Genomic DNA, 26,823 nt, shown 5'->3' with positions numbered 1-26,823 from the left:
TAGTCTGCTGTTAGTTATTGATGTGAAAGAATTATTTTACCCTTGTACTAAAACATTAGAATTAAATTTACAATACTACCCTTCATCTTCAACTTTGGTCAAGGGTAGTTTAGGGATTTAAATTTATTTAACTAGCTGACATCATCACTTAACAGCATAAAACTAATGGTAGGGACTAATTTGTCATATTAGGGTCTAAATCAGGAGATGATTTGAGTTTTTTCAAAAACCAAGGGGTGATCTAAGTTTTGTTTAAAAACTAGGGGTGATGTGTAATTTACCTTTTTTCAAAACTTGGGTATTGGATTGATATTAAGGAAACTTAGAGGGGAGGGGGATGATATTTCCCCTTAAATATGATAATTAAAAATAAATAAGAAAATCATGGCTAATCCGATATGGGTGAATCGACCTATCCAATCCTAGGATTACAAACCATTTTAGAATTGTAATGACTGATACCGAGTACCGACCAATCTGATCCGTTCCTGAGATTCAGGCGATCCACTGAATTGACCGATCCACTAATACTGAGCAGGATCGGTTATTATTCGATGTCGGTCTAGGCCGACATTGATCCGACCCGATCCGATCCGATCCAATCGAACCATGGTTGGTACTCGCTAATAGGGGCGGAGCTTGGCCATTGCCAATTACAAAGCTTATACGGATATTTTAACCGATTCCTGGGGGGACTCTGTTTCTCTCTCTGTCTACGGATATTTTAACCGATTCCTAGGGAGACTCTGTCTCTCTCTCTCGCTCTCTCTCTGCAATTTCTTGCTTTCCTTGACGAGTTATAAGTAGAAGAAATAAAGAGATCCTGTTCTGTTCGATTTTAGCGTTTTAGTGTTTCGTTTGAGGTAACGTGAATACTGTCACTCCCTCCTTTGTGTCTTATTTTCTTTGAATTTAATCTGTTTATAAGTTCGTTTCGATGTTCTTCAATGGGTTTCTCGTATACCAGTGTTCATGATGGGGTTTATGTTTGTTTTGCTTTGTTTGTTCTTGTGATCTAATTCTTTGGTTCGTTAAGGGCGTTAATTAAGTATAATTTCTAGTTTGATTTCAGTTATAATTTGTTGAATGATGTTCTGCGTACTTGGTTTTTAGTTCTTTTCTGGTTTGTGCTTGTGATTTTCCTGAGGGGCGCAGAATTCACAGTTCATGAATGAAAGGGTGTGATTAGGGTTTCTGGGTGTTTATATATGTGGCTGAACTTATTTTGGAGCTTATTGTAAAGCTGGTTTTAATCTTGCGATTTTTCCCCCTTCAGGTTGCTGTGGTTGTTGAAGGTGAACTAATTAAGTATGACTGAAGAAAGGAGAGTCCATCCTGATTGTATTAATGCATCCAATCCTTACCATGAATGTGTTGAGTATTGCTTCAGAAGAATAGCGGAAGCCAAGGATCGGATTAGGAAAGAAGAATCAGGTTGTTTTCTCTTTCTTCTCTGTAAGCTTTAAGTGTTATGATTGTCTGGTTTCTACAGATTTGTCTTTTTTTATGATAAGCCGAAGTTACTAGGTTGGGATTCAGTGTAGAGAAGTTCTTTTTGCTGGTTGCTTTAACACTGGTTCTCAAAAATTATGTTTGAAAAGTTTTAGGAATATATGATATTGAATTATTGATAGACTAACCATTTACTTAGGAAGGATAAGCCAAGTGGAGCTGAAACTGATTTTAGATTCTGGGCCTAATTCCCCAATAAATTAGTACAAGTATAGAAACTCAAACTCTGCTATTTCCTGGACAATATATAAGATTAAATTTCATTATTTGTGTTGTCTATGGGAAAAAGAAAAGAAAAGAAAACAATCTTAAAAGTCTCTAAACCAAACTCCTCATCAAATTAAAATTCCCAAGTAGAAATCCCATCACAAATTGATGGTATGTCAATGAACTGATTATAGCTGTATGAAAACAACTTGGAGTCGCATGGTTTTGGTTTTGACAAAAATAACCTGATATGTTGACCCCCAACCCAAGAAGGGAAAAAAATATGTTGTCCCATGAGTAGACACTATAGCTGTCTGACATCAGTTTCCCTGTTAAAATTCTATTCGGTTGTTTCTTTCGTATCAGTATTCATTGTTATGACATTTCATTTCAGATGTTAAACAAGCTACTGGTGGTGGTCCATCATATTCTGATGCCCCTGAGCAGGGTGAAGATCTTCATGAAGAAAGACTTAATCCTGATGAACATGCAGAAGCAGATAATGACATTCCTGCAGAGGAAAATGTGGAGGTAGACTACACAAAACTCACAGGGAGGCAGAAAAAATTGTTTGAGTTAAGGCTTAAGATGGTAAGCATTGTTTGACGGTTTAAAATGATAGTGTTGTCAATCTGACTGTTATTAAACAAACAAAAGCTGAAAGTTAAAGATGGTTTGGCTATTTTATTTTATTTTTTCTTTTGATAAATAATTTATCTTTCATTGTGTTGCCTCCCACTTGCAGAATGAGGCAAGGAAGGCAAACCAAACAGCCATGGTGGCAGAAAAGAAAAGAATGGAAGGTGCACCAGAATCAAGGGGCATTTCGAAGCAAAAATGGCTCGAAGAGAGAAAGAAAAAAATTGGTAAACTACTAGATGCAAATGGTTTGGATATGACAAAAGCACATATGCTTGACACACAGGAGCAGGCAGAGGCAAAGTATAAGAAGTGGGAAAAGGAACCTGCACCGTTTGGTTGGGATGGTAAGCTTTAATGTTCTAGTCATCTTATTTAGTAAATTTGCTACATTATCATTTAACATATCATCATCACCTTTTGTTCGTTGATTTAAATTTCATGGAATGTGGATAATCTCTTCTGTAAACTAAATTATGTTCTATTTTGCTTTTATTTATTGGCCTTGATTTTGTACACATTCGTCTTTTCTCGTAACAAGTTCTTTATGTTGCTGGTAAGGAGAGCGCTAGGAGCATGTTACTGCATGTGAGCCATGGTGAAGACCCTTGGAATGTAAATAACCATGTCTCAATGACTGACCTCACATTGATATATGGTTGACTAATGATGAAAAGAGCCGAGATTATCTGTTGTTGAGAACCTTGAGATGCCTTATCCCAACTAAATAGGGTTGGCTACATGGATCCTTACCCTCCATTCAGTTCTATTCAAAGCCATACTTCTTACAAGGCTTAAGCTATTAGCTATGCATGTCTTTCCTCACCACTTCTCTCGGAGTCATTTTAGAATAACCCATGGCTCTTTTAGCTCCTTCAATCTGAACCAAATCACTCTTCCGTACTAGAACATCTAAAGGCCTCCGTTGTACGTGGTCATGCCACCTTGACTTTCTTGTAGCATATCATGTATCGGAGCCATTCCCAAAACAACTCTAATTTTATTCATTCCTTATTTTATCCTTCCTAGTTTTTCCACGCATCCATCTCAACATCCCTCATTTCAACTACATTGAGTTTATCTATATGATGTATTTTAACCACCTAACATTCTGCATCATATATCATATCCGGTCTTATGATTGTCCTATAAAATTTTCCTTTTAAGATTTAAAGGAATACGTTGATCACACAAAACTCCGAACCCACCTCTCCATTTTATCCATCCTATTTTAATTCTTTGTGAAACATCATCCTCTATATCACCTTCTTTATTTATTATTTGTGATTGAACCCAGATACCTAAAACAATCACTTTGCGGAATCTCTCTGGTGGAGGGCTGGTTAGGGAAGAAGGGGAAACCTGAGAAGGGTCTTAGATTTGTAGCAAAGGGGGAAGAAATCACCAAAGAAGAATTGGGGGGGGGAAAGTAGAACGTTCACGTACAACCACACAAGCTACTCAAACCACAACTCAATTATTCCATTCTATTCAACCTGAAATTTCATCCTAATACATGCTATTTAAAAGAAGAAAACCCAGCTGGCAAAGAAACCTATTAAACTTGGAAACAAACTTTAACAAGGAAAGTAAGAACAAATGGGAAATCAAATATCCTACGTACTTAAACTTTTGAAATTAAAAGATAGTTAGATTCTAGGTTTAGGAAATAAGAAGGGAGAAGAAAGAAGTTGGAGGAGAAAGAAGCTAGCAAGAGAAGAGAGACGAGAGAGGAGAGAATATTAGGCTGTAATCGATTGTGTTGGAGAGACTTCTCCATACACCATATATTCATTCAATCATAACTAATAGAGAATTACATCCACCTCCCTAGGGAGGTATAAGGGAAATAAAGAAGAAAAACAGAATTACATAATAAGGCAACTAGTAATAGAACTAGTTCCTAAACTACCCCTATTACATGACTTCTAACAAAGATTGCATATTCCTAATAAATATCTAATTATCCAACTAGACTAAAAACTCAGATTTGACCCGGTTCTTCTCTGTCTAGGTTCCCAAATAGGTTTGGGTCGGTCCAAGGTAGTGCACCTGTATCAATTTCCTCACTGTTGAGAAAAAACCAGACCACGAATTTTGTGAAAGGGTAGAAACAAAAGCTCACAAGTGGGGGCTATCAGCTCCTTGTCTACAACTTGAAGAAAATCTAAAATGTGAAGCTTTGGGGTTGCATCCATGGCAGGAAAATCATGGGGAGGACGAACTCATGATGGGGAATAGCTTTCATAACATTGGCTTCCATTGGTACCTATTTCATGATCTTCTCACTTCCGTTGCCACTATTTGTTGTTCTGGTTGAGGTTGCATCATCGGTGTTGCCTCTGTTGGCTTGAAACAAATGTCATCAAACTAACCCATGAAGAATGAATGTCTGGCGCATGTGAAAAGGCTGTAGGGTGCATAAGATTCTGTCACGATCAATGATATTCTTCTAACCACTTGTTACCCAATTTAATAATGCCTCGAGGAGAATCAAACACTTCACAATATTGAGAAACGGAGAATTCCACGAATACAGAATCCTCAAAATTAATGATGATCTGATTGATTTTTGATAACATATCCACTACAGTTCGCGATATGGAATTGTCTCGCTGCCCTTCATTAATAAATAACACAGCAAGCTTTCCATTGGGCAATCGAACTTTGAACTTGAACACAAAAGAAACCATAGCCAGGCTTGTATTCGGAATTGCTATGGAGCCACAAAAAGAGGATACTCAAATCAAGGTATTGATGGAAAATCCCGTAATTAGGTGAAGTTTATGACAATAATGGCAGAACTGTAATTTTTGGGAATGCATGATGTAGTTAAGATTGTCCAATTAGGTCTATTGTGCCTCAGAAGACTTTATTTTGGCCCATGGTTGGGTTGTATAGGCCTTAGGTTTCTATTTTTGGGTTTATTGATGCAATGAGCCTAATATATAAGCTCATAAAGTGGGGGTAATGTTAGTGCACGGGATTAGTAGTTAAATGGAGTGTTTGAGTTAGATTAGGATACTTAATAGCTAGATAGAATTATGTTTTGAGTTTATTTACTTTATTGAGTGTATTAGAGTGATTAAGAGTCCTTTTATGAGTCAAATTAGAAATTTTAGAAGGTCTATATATATGTAATACATTCCCCATCAATTAGAGATGATTTGAGTAAAGTATATAAGTTTTTTCTAAGAGTTTTGGTGCTGTTGAGCAATGCATACTGGATTGACATCCCAAACCTGATTTCTTCTCTTCCCTTCTCTTCTCTTCTTCTCTCTTCTTCCTCCCAAAAAGATTGATCTCATCTCTCTTCCCCATCTCCTTTCTATTGAAATCTTCAACAACTCGAGTTTTGCCTTATTCGATCTCTTGAAGCTCTCATTCAAGTTTTAATTTTTATTCAAGGAACTACATTCAAACAATCTGCTGCCAAGGAAACTCTTCAACAACAGTAAGACTGAATCATCCCTAACCTTTGCCATTCTTCTTTTAATCCTCCATACACCCAAACCCTAGATTCCCTCATCTTCTTCTTGTTTTTAAAAAAAAAAAAACCCAGAAACCTAACCCTAACTTGCGGCCAATTCAATTCCAGAACACTTTCCACCATTAAAACTTAGCGTAACCTTCACTGATAAACTCCCCTACATCAACATAACCTAATCCTACCATCAAACCTTAGGTCCTTCCAAACCCTAACCCTAATTTGACTTAAAAACCCTATTTTGACCTAGTCGAACTTACCAGTTCATAGCAGATCCTGGTTATTGGCTTCTAGTTGGATTCCTTCCAATTTAGAACTACATTAATGCAACTATGAACACAAGAAAATGGTCATGTATAGGTGGGAGGGCAAACTTGGAAGCTAAAAAAAGAGGACAAAATGGAAATAAAGGGCACTAATGGGGTATAAAAGGAAAACAACTTTTTTAAACACATTGAGACACTAACGTGGATGGGATAGGGGATAGTTCTTAAAAGAAGGAAAAAAACTTAAAACTTAAAAGGAAGTAGGACATAAGTAGGGAGGGCACCATTGGAAAAAATGGGGTTGAAAAAGGAAACTTATCATATTGGAGGGGTAGAAAACGTGAGTAATTCATCTTCTACCAGCAGAGAATCCAGTGGAAAAGGAATGACGCAAGTCGTAGATTTCATTGTTGTGTATGTGGCCTTTGAGATCTATTTGTCCTTTGATATCTAGGGTCATATATCAAATGGTGATTGTGCTCTTGTTTCCCTTTGAGTTTTGGATGGTCTTTGATATCTTGGATCACAGATATCAAATGGTGAGCTCTCCCTTTGCGAACTCCCTTTGCGAACTTTGTGATCTAGATGGCCTTTGCGTTCTATATGACCTTTTAGGTCGATATGCCGTGGGGCCAGGGTATTCCCTTGATGGTCTATGAGGAACATACTCTCTCTTAGACTTCTTAGGTCTGTTATGAGAGGTATATTTGTATACATAATGTACATTCCTTCTTGCACATGATGAATGACCTGTTCTATTGCAATCTCTGTACCTTATATAAGATGTTGAGATTTGGTCTCTATATTGTGTTCTTTTCTTAGGATAATCCATCTTATCCTTTCCCTTGACTTGGGATTGTGTTCTACCATTATAGCCAAGTCCTTTGTTTTGAGGATTCTTGTGAGGGGTCCCCAACAAGGTGTCCAAAGTCGTTTGACCTTTGGTGAATGTGTGTAGGGTAGATGTGAGCCTTTCATTGTCTTTTTCTAGTTTTTCAACATGTGAAGATAAATCCTTGATTTTGTTATGTAAAACTATGACTTCCTTTGCTAAAGCTACCTCAGTAGCTTCTAGACGACAACTTGTATCGTATAGAACTTCGAAGTCGTCTATTTTTGAATTAGTACTACCATAAGTAGAGCTTACCTCAGAATTTTTTGAGATGAGCCATTAGGGCCAAGTTGGTCGTCCTTGTCTTCCTCATCATTGCTTGAATCCCAGGTAGTTTCTACTGTGCATGCCTTTTTCTTTTCTTTGAGCTTTGGACATTCAGTCTTGAAGTGTCCTGATTTTTTGCATTCATGGCATACTACATCTTTAATTAATGGAAGAATCTATTTCTTTTGAAAAGTTCTTACCTTTGGGTTCTTTGAACTATTGACTTTTGTGGGGCTTTCTTCCTCCTCTTCTCTTTAAAAATTTCTATATCTTCCTTGTGACGAGTGACATTTCTTTCTTAAGATCGAAATCATCTTCACTCTTTTCTTGAGCTGCTTTTGAGACTTTGAGAGCCATTGGTTTCTTCTTTGATTCCTTGACTTCTATGACCTTGTTGTCTTCGTTTAGTTCCGCTTCATGTGTAAGGAGTGATCCCATCAGTTTGTCCATGCTTACGTTCTCCAAGTTTTTGGCTTCTTTGATGGCAATTACCTTTGGTCTCCACTTGGATGGTAGTGATCTCAAGATTTTCCTTACATTTTTTGATTTGGTGTAGTAGACATTGTTTAGTCCCTTCAGCCAATTAATGATGTTAGTAAACCTTGTAAACATATCAGAAATAGTTTCATTATCTAACATCTTAAACAATTCATATTGATGAACAAGCTTGTCAATTTTGGACTCGTTTACTTGAGAAGTCCCTTCATAGGTCACTACTAGAGTGTCCCATATTTCTTTTGCTGTCTCAAACATGAAAATCTTATTAAATTCACTTTCACTCGGTGCATATTGCAAGAAAGTGATTGCCTATCAAATCTCTTCTTCAATGAATTACTTTACCTTACAAAAGTTCTTTGCACATACTAAAAGCCCTTATGTCATCCAGCACGGAAGAGCTGCTGGTTTATAACACCAATGGACTAAACATAGACAAATGTGAGTGTTCATGTGATGGGGATCCAAGGTTTATAAGAGGAAGAAAGAACCAATCAAGTGGAAATTATATGCTGCTGGAAGTAGCAATGGGGTTTTTGGTCTGTGAGGCCCACAGTGGGATTCATTGAATTGGGATCAGCTTCAGTAGTTAAAGTTTGTTTTGCTCATCTTGTGTTGCAACACTGTTTAGGTTGGTTGAATATTCTAAGAGATTCAATTTCATCGTTGAACTTTGGTTCAGGTTAGTTCTGTAATTATATATCAGGGATTTTTTATTTGCTTTTGGCTAATTTGTGAAGGTATTAAGGGGGTACAAGGCAAATCTAGCCTGACCTGATCTTTGTTTACGTGAAATTTTTGGTGTCTCAGTACATTCACCTCACTCGACCAATTAAATACTGTTAGAAATCCTACTTTGCTATTCCCAGCTTATTTCACCATATCATTCAAATTTTGAAGCCTATAATCCAATTTTTCATAAACCCTAGTACTGCTGAGAATCCTTAATTACCTAAACAGCAGTTCCTCTCTCCTATGTCAGCTTCAGTAGGTGTTGCAGCAATGTTTAGGTTGGTTCAATATTCTAAGAGATTCAATTTCAACGTTGAACTTTGGTTCAGGTTAGTTCTATAATTAACTAGCTATATCAGGGATTATGTATGTGCTTTTGGCTAATTTGTGCAACGGTAAGGTTGCTCCATTGTGACAAAGTGGTCACGGGTTCGAGTCTGGAAACAGCCTCTCTGCGAAAGCAGGGGTAAGGCTGCGTACATTATGACCCTCCCCAAACCCCGCAGTGGTGGGAGCCTTGTGCACTGGGTACGCCCTTATTATGGCTAATTTGTAAATGTATTAGGGGGGTACAAGGCAAATGTAGCCTGACCTGATCTTTGTTTTCATGGGAATTTTGGTGTCTCAGTACAATCACCTCACCAGACCAGTTAAATACTGTTAGAAATCCTACTTTACTATTCCCAGCTTATTTCACTATATCCTTCCAAATGTTAAGCCTAAAATCCATTTTGTCATAAACCCTGTTAAGAATCCTTAATTACCTAAACAGCAGTTCCTCTCTCCTATGTCAACTAGCTCGCTGCTTTCTTAGGGCTGTTGGCGATTGCTTTTGATCTTTGGGACATAATCCATTGTGGGAACATTGTCAACTTCCCTTAATTTTATGAACTATTCATAAATAACCAAAAGGCTACACGCCTACACCCTATATCCATTGATAAGTCTTGAAGAGCTAGGGCATGTTTGTGATAGCTTGTCGGGCATCAGCTTCTGGGTTTCCAGAAGCCAGCTTTTGGAGAGCAAAAAGGCTTCTGGGTTTGAGAAGTCAGCAATTGGGTATGGGGCTTGGAATATTTGCCGTCTCCAGGGCCATAAGTGAAGAAGCCTTTTTTTTTTGGGGGGGGGGGGGTGTTGAGGGTTATGGGTTTCGGGTTTGTGGCACTGGAATTGGATCTGCGTCCTTGCATCCTAGAAGCTGGCTTCTATATGTGCGTGATAATATTGTAATATCCTAATCATGCCATCAAATAAGTGGGCAATCTTTAAATCGATAAAGATGCCTTTTATGTGTGTCTAGATTTTCTGTGGTACAGGCTTGTCTCTTTATTATCCATTTATGTTTATCTGCGTCCTTCTATGTTTATCTTTTTATTTTTCATTCATTGTATCATTATTTGTTCTGCACTGGTATGGAGTTTGTCATGGCATTTATGAGAGGGAAGAATTAATAACTTGAGACTGAACCTGAAAAGTAATTTCTTTATCAGTTTTCAATCAGAAAACTCTGTACGATGCCTACAAGAAGCGAACAAAGAACATAGATGTTGACGTTGAAGAATATAATAGATTGAAAGAAGCTGACCCGGAGTTCTACCGTGATGCTTCCAGTCTCCAGTATGGGAAGGTAATGCTGTAAAACCTGTCTTTTTATCTTTTGTTAAATTGAAGGCGCTGGTCTTCCCTTCGTACCCATCTTTTCACTGGTGCAGGTAAGGGGGTAAATCAGTTCGGTTTTGGTTTATCGGTTTGGTTCAAGATGTAATGAATGGAAACCGAAACCGATAATTGGTTTCAATTTCTAAACCAAATCAATTAGTAATTGGTTCGGCTTAATCGGGTTCCCCTTTATAGCCTCTTTCCATGAAAAACCTGAAAATTCAGGCATTGCAAGAGTGTGGAAGTCTATCAAATTCTCGATAGAAACGAAATGGCATTGCAAGAGAAGCGGTATTTTTTTGTAAGAAATATTGTAGTACTTAATTGGTTGAACGGTTTAATGATTGTGTGTGTTTGCAACCAACAGTTTCTTGATTAAAACCGAAACCGGACTGATTATTAGACTTTAAAACCAAAGCTGAGCAGATTGTGAATGGTTCAATTCGGACCAGTTTTTCACTGTCGGTTTCAATTTGATTTATTGGTTCCGGTTCAGAATTGACACACATTGATGCAGGCACCGAAGGTCTCTGAGGAAAAGATAGACAAGATGGTGAAGGAACTCAAGGATAGAGATGAGAAGCGGAATTCATTTAGCAGAAGGCGGAAGTTCCATGAAGAGAAAGATATCGACTCAATCAATGACCGCAATGAGCATTTCAACAAGAAGATTGAGAGAGCCTTTGGTAAATATACACTGGAGATCAAGAACAACCTTGAGAGGGGCACTGCTTTGCCAGATTAGGGGGTTTGCGTCTTAATTTGTTGCATCAGTTCTGTCGTACTTTGAGAATCTGGAGAATCTGTAAGTTCATTATTGATGTCATCAAATCCATGTTTATTTAAAATTCTACCCAAAATTGAGTTGCTAATTCGGGTCCCAATTCGGGGGTTAATGGTATACTTCTGTATGATCAATTTCTTAGATTTATTATTGGATTTGGCAGTGGAGGGGTGTCCTACTTGTGGGATGATGTTTGCTTCCTCTTTTACTGATAGTATGGATATATGTTTTGTAGTTAGGCAGAAGGTATGTAGGTCGAAAAAGTCTTGCATCTCCTTCCTAGCCAGAAAAACAAAATGAGATAAATTTCTCTCTAATTCAATGAATCATTTTAACCATCCTGTCAAGCTCTAAATAAATTCTAGACAGGATCCAGAGGTTAATGACTTTGGACGAAGACATGGATGAGCCCCTTATCTATATTGGAAACAAACTCCATTATCCTTCTGTTCGATGAACACGAAGCAGGAAGCTCAAAATTTGCTTTGCGCCCCCTATCCTTGAAGGCCTATTAGTATGGATGTGGACTTGATTGTGTGCTGTGAGACTCTGCATCTTGAGGCATAGATCTTGCAAATAATGCAGTGGAGGAGGAAGCTGAGGGGTTCTAGCCCATCAAGAAAGTCAAACCTTGGCACTGAAAATAAATGATAAAATGTGATTGATGAGTCCCAAACGGAACAAGCAAACTCCTGTAGCTGGCTATGTCAAAAAAAGCTTCAATGAAGATTACATCTTGGAATCCAGTTCTCGGGTGATATCTCTCTCTGTATGTCTCTCCTGTTAGCTGGAACTGGAGTATGAGGATAGAACAAACATTGAAGTTGTTGTAGAACTGATCTGCAACCCCAGTTTCTGGGTTTTAGCTGTACCTCGGATAAACTCCTTAAGATCTGGAAAGATTTACCCTGTCGAACGAATTGAAGTTAGTTCCCCCATTGTTTCTTATTCTCCAAAATTTGATCTTCTATTTCTTCTGAATTCTGAAACGTAGTTGGCTTTGCTTTAGATTGGGTTGAAAACTTAAAAACTCAAATTTTCAGTTCCATATAAAAGCCATGAACAAGTCCAGTGCTCTTTAGTACATCAACCAGAAGTTCCCTATAGGTCATTCCTCCCCCTGAATTCTTCATTTAGTTTTGTCAGAACTACTCTCTGCTTTTGATTCTAGGGGTCCCTTGATTCTATGGTGGGCAAAACTTTGGTATTGAAAATTGTCCTTTAACTCACTTGTTTTTTTTTGCTCATAAAGTATTCATGAATTAAACACACACACACACACTCACACCCATATCTGAACATTATAACTTGACTTTCATGAAGGTCAGCAAAATTCAATTGGTTAAACCTGAAAACCTGATAGCCTTGTACCCAACTGAAAGCAAGCATGCCAATTAACATGCAAAAGAATGTGTGCCATTCTTTTGAAGATTAATGACTACAGAGGGAAAGAGAGGGGAGGGGGGGGGGGGGGGGAGTGATAAAAACAAGTGCTGCCTTATCCACTAGCCTCATGAATGTTAACAAGGTGGTTACATATAATCCAAGTTGACTCTAACGAAGGGACCATTCACCTAGGTTGGTTACAAGGTTTTTGTGTTTTTTTGGTGGCTGCAGCCCACGTACAAGTAGGGATGTCAAAATGCGAACCGAACAGCTGAAACCGGACCAAATTAGCCCGAACTGAACCAAACCAAAGATTATTGGATCGGATTGGGGAATTGTGAAACTAGTTGAAAACCAGACAAAGACCGAATCCAGGCGATATAAAATCGATAAGGAACTGATACCAAGCCGAAATCATAAAAAAAAATGGTCTATATATATATATATATATATATGAACTGATAACAAACCGATAAGAAACCAAAGCCAAACCGAACTGAGACCGATCAAAATAAAATCTTCCTTTATTGGTTTGGTTTCGGATTCACCCATTCTCGACCAAAACCAGTGAAACTGGACCGAAACCGAACCAAACCGACTGATTGACACCCCTACTTACAAGCTGTAACACATACCCATAGAAAGAAACAGAAAAAACAGAGGGAGGGGGGGGGGGGGAGGGATGCCCATATGATTTTCTTTGCCCTTTTTTCCCTTCATTACATCCTTAAAATCCAAAGATTCCTATTACTCTTCCTTTCAAGTTTCAGGTACACATTGACCCACTTGAACTCAAGAACCACTTTCCCTTGGGCAATGGCTTTCCACTATGATTGCCCGGATGATTGAAAGTTTCTCCTACCCGTATCTATTATTTGTCCTTGAAGTGCATATCAGTATCTGTTCTTTATAATTCTATTAATTATATAGACCATATTAGGTGGTCATCTACAGTTATTGAAGAAACTATAGTAATACCCATACCATGCAATGAATTTGTCATTCCATAGTCCTCTCTCTATCACTCCTTACAAGACAAGAATGGTGACAGCTAGGTTTCATCTACACACACTTTTGGATCCATGAGCACTACCCATCTCCCCTAATCTCATTGACTTCAATTATCCAAAGAGATTTTTTTCCCCCCACTTTCTGCTCTTCCTTCAACTTGGACAATTCAGTTTAGCAGAAATCATCTTTGATTTTCTTCATATTATAGGATATTTTAGTATTATTAACTAAGAAGATCAATCTAAAACAAATAAGACAAAAAGTGGGCTATTGTTCTACAGTTCTTCAAGTGACCTTTTATGTGTGGTTGCATCTATCATTGTTCAATACCTGAAACTGATGCGTAATTGAATTCTATTCTGAAAGAACTTAAATTGAATCTATATAATGACCCATGCTAGACCCTTTTCTTAACTAGGCCTAAGGATCTGATCTGAGTTGGGTTTTCCATTTTTGGCATAATTGACAATTGGGTAGGTAAGTTTCAGCTTTAGATTTCTAACCTGATACCAATCCAACCCAGCAAGAGTTCTATTCTTAGCATTCTTCTCTGCTTTTACTCTGTATTTGACCCAACTAGGGGCCCAACTCATTACTAATCTTCTTTATGGTTAGCCAAACTAATCACACATACTACTTGAAAGAAAGGAAAGATGACAGATCATGGAACTTATAGCCTACCTCCCAAGTACAGTTAGTTTCCACCATTTCCTGCAACTTATAAAGAAACTTTATATGATACAGTGGACCCTTATATGATACAGTGGTTGAGAGACAGTGACATTGCAACCGCGTAATCTCAAAAGAAACAAATTAAGATTAGTAATGTAATAACAGAATGGTAACCTGAAGCAACAAAAACTAAGATTATAAAAATTATGATTACTGTATACTCTTTGCAAACAAACAATTAAATGAGAAAGGGGGATTGTTTATTAACTATTGATCCATTTTTAATTGATATAATGGCCCCCCGATATCGACTATTATAAATGTTTGATGCATGATAAAAGACTTGATTAGTACTTGAAATCTTAAGACCCAAGGAGAAAAGGTAAACTCTTGTGGACATTTTAATCAATCAATTCAGATGTCCTAATTCTCTAAGTAGTCTACATCAGCTAGCTAGCATTGAACTCCTGAATTTTAAAGCAAACTATCTGTGTATGTCCAAGTCTCATACTTTATCACCATCGACCTCAAATATGGCTTTTACAATTAATCTGAGAACTAATTTTTCCAATCAATTCAGATATTTTGCTGCATTATTTCAGTATTTGGTCTTGATTGCAACATTAAAATGAAAATTATGGTAGCTTTTATGACAATGAAACTCATTTAGTAAGAAGAAGAAGAATTAATTTACAAAATGATGTCTTGATCTACAAGTTAAGCAGATGGGTTAGCCTAGAAGATCCTAAACAATATTTAATTCCTTTACCAAAAAAGACATCGAAAATGCAATCCTAAGATGTAATATCTGAATTCTGTAGAGTAGTAAGCATTTTAATTTCTAGCTCAAGAGATTTCTTGGTTGATCTTCATATCGATTCGATCAGCTTAATTGTGCAAAATTACAAACTAAGCAAAGAGGGCTTGATGATGGGGTAAGCTTTAAATAGGATACTTATGATGAATTTAGATCCTTTAGTTGGGGGGGGGGGGGAGAGGTAGTATTTTACTTAGTCCATTATTAAAGATAATTGGATGGGCATTATAGTTCGTTAGAGGGCGGGCCTTGGTACAACAGTAAAGGTTGCTCCATTGAAATGGTCATGGGTTCGAGTCTGGAAACAGTCTCTCTGTAAAAACAGGGGTAAGGTTGTGTACATAGCGACCCTCCCTAGACCCCGCAGTGGCGGGAGCCTCGTGCACTGGGTACACCTTTTTTATAGTTCGTTATTGTAGTGATAAGATACATTATAGCTGGAAACCTTAGGATAATTCTAGCTCAGAAGTCAAAGACTTTGGATTGAAGCAAAATATAAGGAAGTGACTAGTCTGATTAAGAATGGTAAGTAAAAGATTTAGCTCTTTCTGGACTTCCATCAAATCAATTCAGATGCTCAATGATAGAACAATGACAACATCATTTGTGGATTATTCCTGAATCTTAAAAAGTTTATACAAATGGGTCCATAGCCTTTTGTTTATATCTGTGTTTCTAGTAATTGATCAATCACCTTCAAACTCAACTATGGCTTATGGTATTATATAACAGATTTACTCCAATTATTGTTAAAACCACCCCTAATTTTTATGTTAATAGGCAAATCAGCTTTCTCACCTTTGAAAACAACATATTTCTGTCCTAACTGCTCTATCAAAAGTGCTAACAAATTCCCCCTTTTGTTTATAGGACATAAAATATGATATAAAATGCCTTTTATAGTGTTTTGTTTTGTTTAGTTTAGGAAAAGCATTGTCAAACAAATCCTTCAAGGAAAAATTTAAGCTCAAGTCACCTTAAAATCTAGAAAATAGTAGGAACCTGTATAATAATTTTCACTTTATATTTCTTGTTTACCTGAGAAGAAAAAAATAATGGAAAATTAGCTTTGAGTGAATTGCAGGAAATTACTCGAAGAAATGATTTATAATGATTATATTATAAATTGTTTAAGTGTAAATAATTCTGGCTCAAAATTAAGTGCAAATACACGGGGATTGTTTAAATTTTTTTTTATTTGCCCATTAAAAAAATTTGGTTTCATTTTTCTTTTTGTAATTTAGGTGTAACCATGCATGGTGACAATACCATCCTATGTGGCACATAGGAGAGAACCTTTTCCCATGAAAGATTAAAAATAAATGGGCAAGAGATATCTACTTGGTTGTATGGTCTCTACACTAGCATTTGGGTCAATGGGGGAGCACGCCTGAGTATCTACTTAGGGGGCAGAGACATCATTTCACGGTGCCCTGTAAGAAGACGTAGGAAACATCACCAAGTAGAGATCTTTTTCCCATATATATATATATATATATTAGACAGGGAAAAATAAAATGGGATTTCATTTTTCAGTCTTTCTACCTAAGAATGAGGGCCATTTCTTCCTCAGTTAGATTGCGGACTTTGAGTTGCTTATTACTGCACCTGCTCTCCTTATCAAAGGTCGAGCCTGGCTTTTCCACTCCAATAATAGGTTCTCTCATGGGGATCACGAGCCAACCATCTCGTTTCATTTAGTCCATCCCTTCCGCCCTTTCCATCACCTTTCTCATCCCTAGTGGCTGGTTGGAGACATAAACCCCCTACTATTATTCCACCGGTTAACACCCCCTCTTATAGGTGTAGCCGCCTACTATTAGAAGAAGGGTATACTAGGTTTTCCGACTTGGGCTCCTTCATTTTAGATATAAATCATGGAAAAGGAAAGCTTTCAACCAAAGGCTTACTCTTACATTGAGTTGCTAAAAGATTTTCCTTATTTGTGATTTCTAAATAGAAACAAACAACATTAGAAAATATTTCTTAATAAAAATTTTCATTTTACATGGTTTCCAACTAAAAACAAATGGATCCAAAGATGTTAAAGTACAAATGTAAAACAAAAATTCTAACTAAGAAATGAACAATTAACTTTGTTTGGACTAGACAATCTAATGGATGATTTTACTATATATATAAGCAGCACGTTAGGGGGAATTTTCGGAATAATCCTAAAATGAAAAACTTTGGGACCATGGATGCTGTTATACCTAAATATAACTACCCAATCAAATCACATCACGTAATCAGAAGGCCACGCCCCATAATAAACAAAGATCATCGGATCACTCTGGTGACCTATCCCAATAAGGAACCTACTAAAAACGGCGTAACACGCCATGTTGGCATAGAGTAATCTCTCCTTGCGCCAACCTATCCTGTTAAGGAAACTATCAGAAAAGCTCCCCAGGATGCCAGTGAATCAGAGATCACACTCTTAAGGGGATTCTACCAAGCGATCCTCTTACTAAAGATGAAGCTTGCCATGTTAATCAGGACTCTCCCCTTCACCGCCTCAATTGGCCACGAACCCTATATATATTTAGGTATAAGAACTTATAATCTATCTGAATTATTCTCAATTGTTCTTTAGAGAGATTTGACTTAGGCATCGAAAAGTCTCCACTGGTGCAAACCGACTCTCTGGTGTCTTCTCTACTCCTTTGTGCAGGATACTACGTAGGAAGACAACTTATGGAGATTTCTCGATGCAATAGATGCCTTCATATACTAGTTGGATCTTTCCACGTAATAGTTTAAATTTGAGAAAATTACATGATTAGCTATTTTTGGGTTTTCATCTACAAAACTGTCCACCCTATGTTTGAGTTAACAAAAATAGACAAAAACAAGTTGCGGTTTACAAAACTGGACAAAATAGTCTCTCCCTCCCACACTTACTTTTTTAGACATTTTTACCCCTATTATTGCCTTCTCACCCAGGCATCCTCCGTTCCATGGAACCCTACCCTTGTCCAGTCACCGCCATTCTCTGTTGCCCCAAGTAACAGAGGGAAAAAAAAAGAGATTTTTTCAGAGGGGAACTACCGAGGAAGGAAGGAGTGTCGCTATTTTGTCTAGTTTTGTAAAACTAAACTTGTTTTTGTCTATTTTTGTTAACTCAAACATAGGGTGGACAGTTTTATAAATGAAAACCCAAAAGTAGCTAATCATGTAATTTTCCCTTTAAACTTTTCGATTGGATACTTTAATATGTTTGAATCTGTCACGCGGCCAATCTTAATTGTGCCTTATCTTCCCATTGGTCAGAGTTACCATGTGATCCTTCCATTTGATATAAGTAGGTAGATCATATAAGAAATAGTTTCAATCTGGACTGTTCGAAAACATTTTTTCACTTGGGATTTTTCCAATCATGTTGTCATCCAAGACACTCCACTTTGCTTTTCTTCCGGGCCCAATAGTCTCTCTCTCCCTTTCTTAAAGAGGGTGGTGTTGGGCATTTAAAAGACATCTTTTAGGTGCTTTGAGTGTTGAGTTCATTAAAAAAAAAAATTTCTTGTAGATTTAGAACTCATTTCTGGAATTATAATACTCAGGGAGAATGTTTTCTGTGTCGCAGCGCAGTCTGTGCCCAGGTACATGAGCAGCCTGTGCAGGGGGTAGGATGGTCATTGTGCCCACCTCCATGTGCCTGGACACAGGCTGTACTGCAGCACAGAGAACAGTGCCCCTAATACTTATATTTATTTCAATTACCAATGCATTTTTTCCATTAAAATGTGAATTCAAATCCAATAACTTGAATCTATAGAACTTGTGTTAGATTTATCTGATTAAACCCTAATCAAACCTTTGTCTATAACATATGTGAAGTTAACAACTACAGGTTTGTAAGATCAAAATCCCTTTTTTTCCAATACATTTTGGATATACCTAACTAGATCAAAATTAGATCCTATATATCCAAAGCCATCTTATTCCATAAAATAAAAAAAAGGTCACACCCCAAACATTCATGGTACATTAATTATCCTAATAAAACCATATTATAGACATTCTAAATACCTCAAAAGCTATTAGTGGTTGTACCATCTCAATGATTAAATATATAAGAAAGCCATCCATTAAACAAGAAGTGACCCCAACACTAAAACATTTTGATGTGTTTTAGCATTACAAGAATTCAAAAAAACTTAAACAAATACAAAAGCTTACAACCAACTAGATAGAAAAGATTTAAAATGTAAGAATAAAACTTAGGTGGTCACTTAGCCCAAGGCAAAACCTTTAATTTTTAATTAAAAAAAAAAAAGTTAAAACAATGATCAAGTGTTATCCCCACTTTTATCCAAACCATCAGACAAATAGATTCTTCAAAAAAAAAAAAAAAAAAAAAACCACTTAAATTAAGCCAATGATTAAAGTACCCCTAAACAGAAAAAGCTTAAGAAATTCTTTCTTTGTCGGGTAAAATGGGTTTATAAATTGAAAGAGATTCTCCCATGCATGCAATTTAAATTGGGTCAAGATAGAATAATCCCATGGTACACACCCATCTATCTCTATGGGCCAAACCATATAAAAATAATTACCTTTCAATCTTTATATATAGCACCGGTTGATGATAAACTGAAGGGAGAATGTTCTCTGTGTCGCAGCGCAGGTTGCACTCAGGCACATGGGTCTGCCATTTAGGGGGGTAGGGTGGTCATTGCACCCACCACCATGTGCCTAGGTATAGCCCGTGCTGCGGCACAGAGAATAACGCCCCTAAAGTGAATTACACTCTTTAGCAAATATTCCAAAGTAATGGTTTAATTGGGGTCCACAGACTAGATCTATTCTTATCACGACCCTTGAAATAAATCCGTGGGGCACACATTTAGATCCAAGCATCCGTGTTTGTCAGTTTTTTTTTTTATTTTGTATTTTTTAGTTTTTTCATAAGGGTAAGAAGTATATATATAAATAAAATAAAATAGAATTACAAAGTTAACATCCACGCATAGCCAAACGAATATAAAAAACAATTTAATCTGAGAAGTCCTACCTTCGACAATATCATCAACAAGGAACAACTCAGTTTTACAAGGATAATTAACAAGAGAACCTATATCACGGTCTTTATTAACAATCAAAGTAGAGGAAGGAAAAACAATCAAAGTAGAGGAAGAACCCTTTTTATCCGCATCCTTTAGGCATCGATGTTTGTCGGTTTGTGAATCATTAATTAAAGGTAAAATATGCTGATTTGATGATCCTCACATAGATATATATCATCTTCTATGTGAAATGTAAAACACTATATCACAACCCCCTGTCTTTTTTTTTTTTTTTTGGTAAGTATCACTACCCCGTTTCTTAAGATTCCAAAATAATAGTTTCTAATTAGGGTACATAGAATTAGGTTAAACCTCAGGTGTGTTTTATCATGACCTTTATAAAAAGGGCGTATCCAATACACAAAGCTCCTGTCACTACAGGGTCTGAGGAAGATCATAATACGCAACCTTACCCTTACTTTTATAGAAAAATTGTTTTTAGACTCAAACCCGTCACGTGATCACAATGGAACTCAAAAAGGCCCGCCCTCATCATAAGTCGATGACCCTATAAATTAGGCTTTTTTATTTCCCGACAACAATTCGTGCGTGTGGTGTTTGGCCTCTTGTGGCTATGGGGGAGGCTTTATGTGGCCTACCTACCTCTATATTTTGGCGGTGGTGTCCCTAAGCTGAGGCACAAAGAATCTGCACCGTTGGATTTGATATCTCTTCTGCATTATTTGGCTTATAGTACAGAGAACGGGGGGCTGCGTCGGTCTGTGAAAGTTTATAGGAAAGTGAGTGTAGAACTAAAACTGTAGGGTTTTATATCGCCAATTCCTCGTCCAAAAGATCGCCAATGTCCACCTCGTATGTGGACCCGGATTGAGAAATGAAAAGTTTTTATTTTTTTTAGGCAAAAGGTGGTTTCGTATACGGCTGTTCATGGTGCACGATCATGCAACTGTTGTCCGTTGGATGGAGATGAGGGGTAATGTATTGTATATGATCATGCCCATTTAATGGTTCAAAGCATGACCGTGGACAATACACAGCCATGTACGAATACTCTCCTAATTTTTTTTGGGTGAATAGCTGGGATTGAGATCCTCTCCAGTGTGCCTATGCATCCAGCACACATCAGACAATTGGGTGGGCGACACACACCCCAAGGATAGTACTCAGTTGTTTGATGCATGTTGTATGTACAGGCATGTAGGAGAGGATCTGGTTCGAATAGTTGAATCTCAAACTTTTTTTGTCTAATTTTTTTTTTTTTTTTTTTTTTCTTCTTTATAAGTAAAAAAGAGTGAAAAAGGGGTTACAACCTCGAGGACTTCCCAGGAGGTCTATTCTTGCCTAAGCACACTAAACTATGAAGTTCTGATGGGATCTAGTGTATTAGTGTTGGTATAATTGCATTTTTTTATTTTTATTTCTAGGCAATTAAAACCAGTTAATAATCGATTGGATTAAAACCACGATCATTACATTTTGAATTGAACCAAAATTGAATCGATTCACATCCTTAATCGATAATACACTGGTCTTTCATGGCTAGATTTTATATACATTAATCCAATGAGCCATCACCTTCAAAAATAAAGAGCCCACTTCTCATGGTACTCTCCTTGTAGAAGGTCCCGCTAAAGCAAATGGATTGACTTCTTCTTGTTTAATCTTTGTAGAATCTCCACCGACATTTACTATGGAAGTCCATGACAATTCTAATGGATTGTGGACTGATACTGACTTAACTGAGATGGGTCCACCTCCCACACTAGTTCTTTCAAAAAAAAAGAGTTGTAGATTTGTTTGCTTATCATGCTTCATTATCTCATTAATCTGTTTTTGAGTTTGAAAACCCCGTTTTTATTTGAACTTTTACGAGCGTACATGAACTCTGAGAAATCATAATTGGAAAATCAGGTTTTCTGTCTCAAGTGGCCTTTCAAAAAAACTTGGTGACTCAGTTATGTCAAACTTAGTCAAGGCAAGTCATGGTTTTTTTTTAAAATTTTTAATACAATAAATATGTACACACTAGTCAAAACTCAGAAAAAAAAAAAAAAAAAAGAAAAAGAAAAAAAACCACAAAATAATGAATCACATATGAATGCATTTTGAGTTTATATGATTGAAAAAGAGAGGGGAGTCAAAGAGTTAAGGGTTTCTTATTGTTTTTGAATACGAATTTACTATTTTACTCAACTCAAATTCTAAGTGAATCAGCTTTATGATATTTTTTTAATGATTGAATTCGTCAAGTTTGTCATGACTCAGGAAAAGTAAAGAGTCTTATTTGACTCAGACGATTTATGACCCAGTCTCGTCATTTTTTAACCTGACCTAGTTTACATGATTCTTGATCAAATTTTCCAAAATTTTGACTCGACTTGAGTGACTCGCTCCAGTCAAAACTTGGTTTTCCAACTATACCTAAAGTTGAACTTTTATCTATTATCTAAATAAGTTTGGCTTCCTTTCTTTTGCCCAACAAAAGAAAACAAAAAATGATAATAGATGAACGTTTAGTTATTTCACATTGGTCGAATAAGTATGAGTCTCATATTGTATTGTTAAATATCTAAATTTAGAATGTTTGATTAAACATAAATAGGATAAAAATACAAATCATACATGTCTTACATGTCTATTTGACTAAGAAATAATCTTAATTACCAATACCATATTTATTTTTTCTACCAAGATGTTGCCGTTGGAATCTGAATTGTCACATTGGGGGGAGAATTGTGTACCATAGACTAAGAACCAAGAAAGAATGAGGGTCAGAGCGGACTCCGAGGGGGATTCACTCACGCTTGAGTCAAAGCTTTGAGCAACAATAGTAGGAGTTGGGAATTGAAAAAGCACGAGGGTGAAAAGCAATTGAGTATGATTGAATGTATCGTACCTTGTATCCTACCTTCCTATATATAGGATAGGCGATCAAGAGATCTGATTCCTAGTAGGAGATAAAAAATGAAACTTTTCTTGCGGGAGGTTTCCTTGATGAGATTCCCCTTCCTTATCGAGAGTTGCTTTCCTTGTGGAGCAATCACACTATGAGAGAGTTTGAGTCCCAATGAATCATGGTAACTTCAACCATAATCTTCCTTTTAACTTGATCTTTTGCCACGTTCCAATCATCCATTGGTGGATTATAAACTATATAATTGTTACATATAAAACTTAAACTCTAAGGAAAAAAAAACATTAATATAGCACACAAAGCCTAATTTACTATTATATATTATAGATTACATATGATAATTTACATTACAATAAATCAAATCAGATATTTATACTATCAAATAAAGGCATATAACCATATAATCAAAGGTCTTATCAAAGTAATAAAAATATTTACCATATGGTAGATTAGATGGGTCCAAATTTTGTGGAAAGAAATACTAGAATGTTATCTTGTCAAGTCGCAAAATTGAGATTTGAAAATTCAAAAGTTTAAAAGATTGCAAATAGTAATTAGAGCAACGTAGGTATACATAGGCATATAGGGAGATGAATGCCATTAGGAAAGGTATGTAGTGAAGGATGAGATGGATTGGAGAGGACCCATGGCCACCATTGATGAGACCAACTCAGGTTCACGTACGAGAACCATCTCATATGCCTCTTAGGCACATAGACGGAATCAAACTTAGCTAGCCTCACCATTGACTAAGGGTTTCAAAACCTAGCCTGAACCGTCAAGACCGGCTGAAATTGATCAAAAATTTGGACCAAACCTCGATCCTTATCGTATTGGTTTTGGACCGCAATATGATGGGACCGGTTGAAAATCGAACCACATCAAACCGATCGATATCCAAACTGAAAATTGAACCGAATGAAATCGATAAAAAATATTGAGCATAAGGTTGAATGGGTGATTTTTTTTCTTCTAAAGAATAGGGGAATTGATTGATTATCCATTGATTTCACTATTAATGAGAAAATTTTTTATAGTAAGAAGAATTGTTACAAATCAATGAGAATGAGGTTATGAATAAGAAAATTGATTTGTAACCATGGTTCCATTGATCTCCTTATTCACTATACAAAATTAGTTAGATAGTCAAATGAATGGTTTGGAAGTAGGGTTCGGATTTCAATATTAGTTATCTTTTTCTTACAATTAATGATAAATAATTATAAAATTTGTAACAATGATTTCACTATAAATTCTATTTATCCATTGATTTCAATATTAGTTATTTTTTTCTTACAATTTATTCTTTTTTGTTCGGACTACAACATACATACATCAAATCAATTTTCGTATTCATGATTGTTTACTTGTTTGACTTCGGAAAGGTAAATTAAAGTGTTTTTAGTGAATCTTATCTCAGTATGAATTATGAATATAAGATTTTATTGTGATTCAAACCTGAAAAACAAATCAATCTAAAGTAGTATTATTCCAATATTGAAAAATCAAAATAAACTGAAACCACACCGAACCAAAACCAAAAACAATCAAGACCCGAAATTTCTTAACGGTTTAATTTTGGTCTCACTCTTCCCGAGACTGCACCTGACCAACCAATCGTTTGACCATTGACAACCTAATTTTCACTTACATATGCCACGTCATGAGTGGGTCCATTGTGCAGCTGTAGAAGCGCAGCGCCCAAGAGATTTCCTACATGCACGGCCCCAACATTCATACACTTCCCTTAGTACGGAGTCTACGGACGCTAAGGGCCGGCGTTCACAGGCGCCACCACGTCTTCTTGCACAGACATTTTAGCTTTTTTGTTATATAACAGGGTTATTTTCGTCAATTCGGACACTTCGCATAGATTCCTACGGACGATGTCAAACACACATGTGGAGACCAGAAAAGGTACTGTCGGTAGCTGAGTCAACCCAAACCGCACGAGTGCAAATCACAAAAACAAAACCATCGCCGATTTCATCGCCATCTTCGAATGTTCCTGCTAACATGCGCCTTTCTTCCTTCAAAGTTCAAACTCTGCTGCTCGCATTATATAAGCACAACCAGTGAGCTCTTTTTCGTCGTCATCTCTTACTTTTCTTCTTCTCTCTTCTTCTTCTTCTTCTCTCTCTGTCTCTCTCTGTCTCTCTCTTTCTCTTCTCTTTTCTCATAAGCTCTTTTTATCAGCTTCAAATCTCTGCAACAATGGCAGCAGCTCCAATGCTTGACTCCACTTTCGGTGTTGACAAGCTTACATACGAGATCTTCTCCATTCTTGAAAACAAATTCCTCTTTGGCTACGAAGATCAGAAGCTTTTTGTCTCCGGAAAACAAGAAATTCCAGTTGAAACACTAAAGTCCGGCGAGAATGTCTCCGGAAAGGTTAGAATTCTCTCCATCGATGGCGGTGGTGCCACTGACGGAATCCTAGCCGGTAAATCTCTCGTACATCTTGAAGCCTATCTGCGTAAGAAATCTGGCAATACTGATGCTCGAATCTCCGATTACTTCGATGTGGTCGCTGGCACCGGCACCGGTGGAATTCTGGCAGCTCTGCTATTCACTCGAGGTAAAGATGGTCGTTCCATGTTTACGGCCGATGAGGCGCTACGGTTCCTCATCGATAACCGCCGGAAAATCAGCCATTCCTCGCCGGCAGGAGCTTTCAGGCGGATTTTCCGATCATCGAATAAGGTGGAGAAGTTGTTCCGGCGAACTTTCGGAGATTCAACGTTGAAGGATACAGTGAAGCCGGCTTTGATACCATGCTACGATCTATCGACTCGTGCGCCGTTCTTGTTTTCCCGCGCTGATGCATTGGAAACTGATGGCTATGATTTCAAGATGAGAGAAATCTGTGCGGCCACGTCTGCGGATCCGACGGTGATGAGTGCTGTTGAGATGAGATCCGTGGATCAGAAAACTAGCATCTTGGCCGTGGATGGTGGCGTTGCGATGAATAATCCGACGGCTGCGGCGATCACTCATGTGCTGAACAACAAGCACGAGTTCCCGTTCTGTGATGGGGTGGAGGATTTGCTTGTTGTGTCACTGGGGAACGGTGAGTCGGACTCCGGTAGCCGGAAACCGAAACTATCGGCGGCGGAGTTCGTTACTGTCGCCGGCGAAGGAGCTTCTGATATGGTGAGTTAAAGTGAAACGACAAAAATTCCCTTATAATCTTTTGGATTTCCATCTCAAGTACTAGAGATCGAGAGAGTCATTTCCCTTTAATTATTAAGTCTAATCATGTTTGTTCTTGGTGTTATTAAACAGGTTGATCAATCTGTTTCGATGGCATTCAATCACGCCGGAACAAGTAATTATGTTCGAATTCAAACAACCGGATTTGATGTCGGAAAATTCCTGAAGAACTCAAAATCGGCAGAGGAAAAGGGAGAAGTTCTATTGGGCATTGCAGAAGAGATGTTGAAACATAAGAATGTTGAGTCTATACTCTTTAGAGGGAAGAAGATCATTCAAAACACGAATTCAGAGAAGCTAGACTGGTTCGCTGGAGAGCTAATTAAGGAGCATGAGAGGAGAAAAACAAGTATTCTACCTACAGTAATCTTCAAACAAGCGGTATCCCCAAGAACTTCGTCTGCAACTGTATCGACTGAATCTTCATATTAGTGAGTACCCAACAAAAAAAAAAAAAAAAATTGTTCTTTTTGTTGAAGGGGTTTAATTTTGTCAATCTTGTAGATGCTCGCCGCTCTCCGTAAATCTCGAAACATGAGAGTCTGAGCAGAGCAAATTTGTGTATGGTTTTCTTTATAAGGTATAGATAGTGTTAGTGTGTGTAAATTATGAGATTAGGGGAAATTTTTATTGTAAAGCCAATAGGCTCTGTTTGGTTGCAAGGGGAATTGAAGGGAATGTGTTTGGTTGCAAGGGGAATTGAAGGGAAGGAAAGTGAAATTTTCATACTTGAAAAAGGAATTTTTGTAATAATTACCCTATGTGACAATATCATTAACTTCAAATCATTCTATATTTGGTTATTTAATTCCATTTTATTTTGTATCCATTTACCTTTGG

The 26,823-nt window shown here is 37.2% G+C and overlaps 2 protein-coding genes across 2 annotated transcripts; both read left to right on the top strand.

The window, feature by feature from the left end:
* Positions 1 to 797: 797 nt before the first annotated feature.
* On the top strand, positions 798 to 11,081 carry LOC122640755 (pre-mRNA-splicing factor syf2). Its single transcript, XM_043834000.1, has 6 exons — positions 798 to 863; positions 1,277 to 1,434; positions 2,114 to 2,310; positions 2,465 to 2,705; positions 9,988 to 10,124; positions 10,674 to 11,081. The coding sequence occupies exons 2-6, from the start codon at positions 1,311 to 1,313 to the stop codon at positions 10,899 to 10,901; spliced, it is 927 nt and encodes a 308-aa protein (XP_043689935.1). The 5' UTR covers positions 798 to 863; positions 1,277 to 1,310; the 3' UTR covers positions 10,902 to 11,081.
* Positions 11,082 to 24,881: 13,800 nt separating this feature from the next.
* Positions 24,882 to 26,544, top strand: LOC122638657 (patatin-like protein 6). Its single transcript, XM_043831511.1, has 2 exons — positions 24,882 to 25,923; positions 26,056 to 26,544. The coding sequence occupies exons 1-2, from the start codon at positions 24,985 to 24,987 to the stop codon at positions 26,413 to 26,415; spliced, it is 1,299 nt and encodes a 432-aa protein (XP_043687446.1). The 5' UTR covers positions 24,882 to 24,984; the 3' UTR covers positions 26,416 to 26,544.
* The last annotated feature ends 279 nt before the right edge of the window (positions 26,545 to 26,823 follow it).

Source organism: Telopea speciosissima, chromosome 9, assembly GCF_018873765.1.
Source record: "Telopea speciosissima isolate NSW1024214 ecotype Mountain lineage chromosome 9, Tspe_v1, whole genome shotgun sequence".
In the NCBI taxonomy this organism is placed as follows: domain Eukaryota; kingdom Viridiplantae; phylum Streptophyta; class Magnoliopsida; order Proteales; family Proteaceae; genus Telopea; species Telopea speciosissima.
This window is presented reverse-complemented; position numbering and strand designations above follow the sequence as displayed.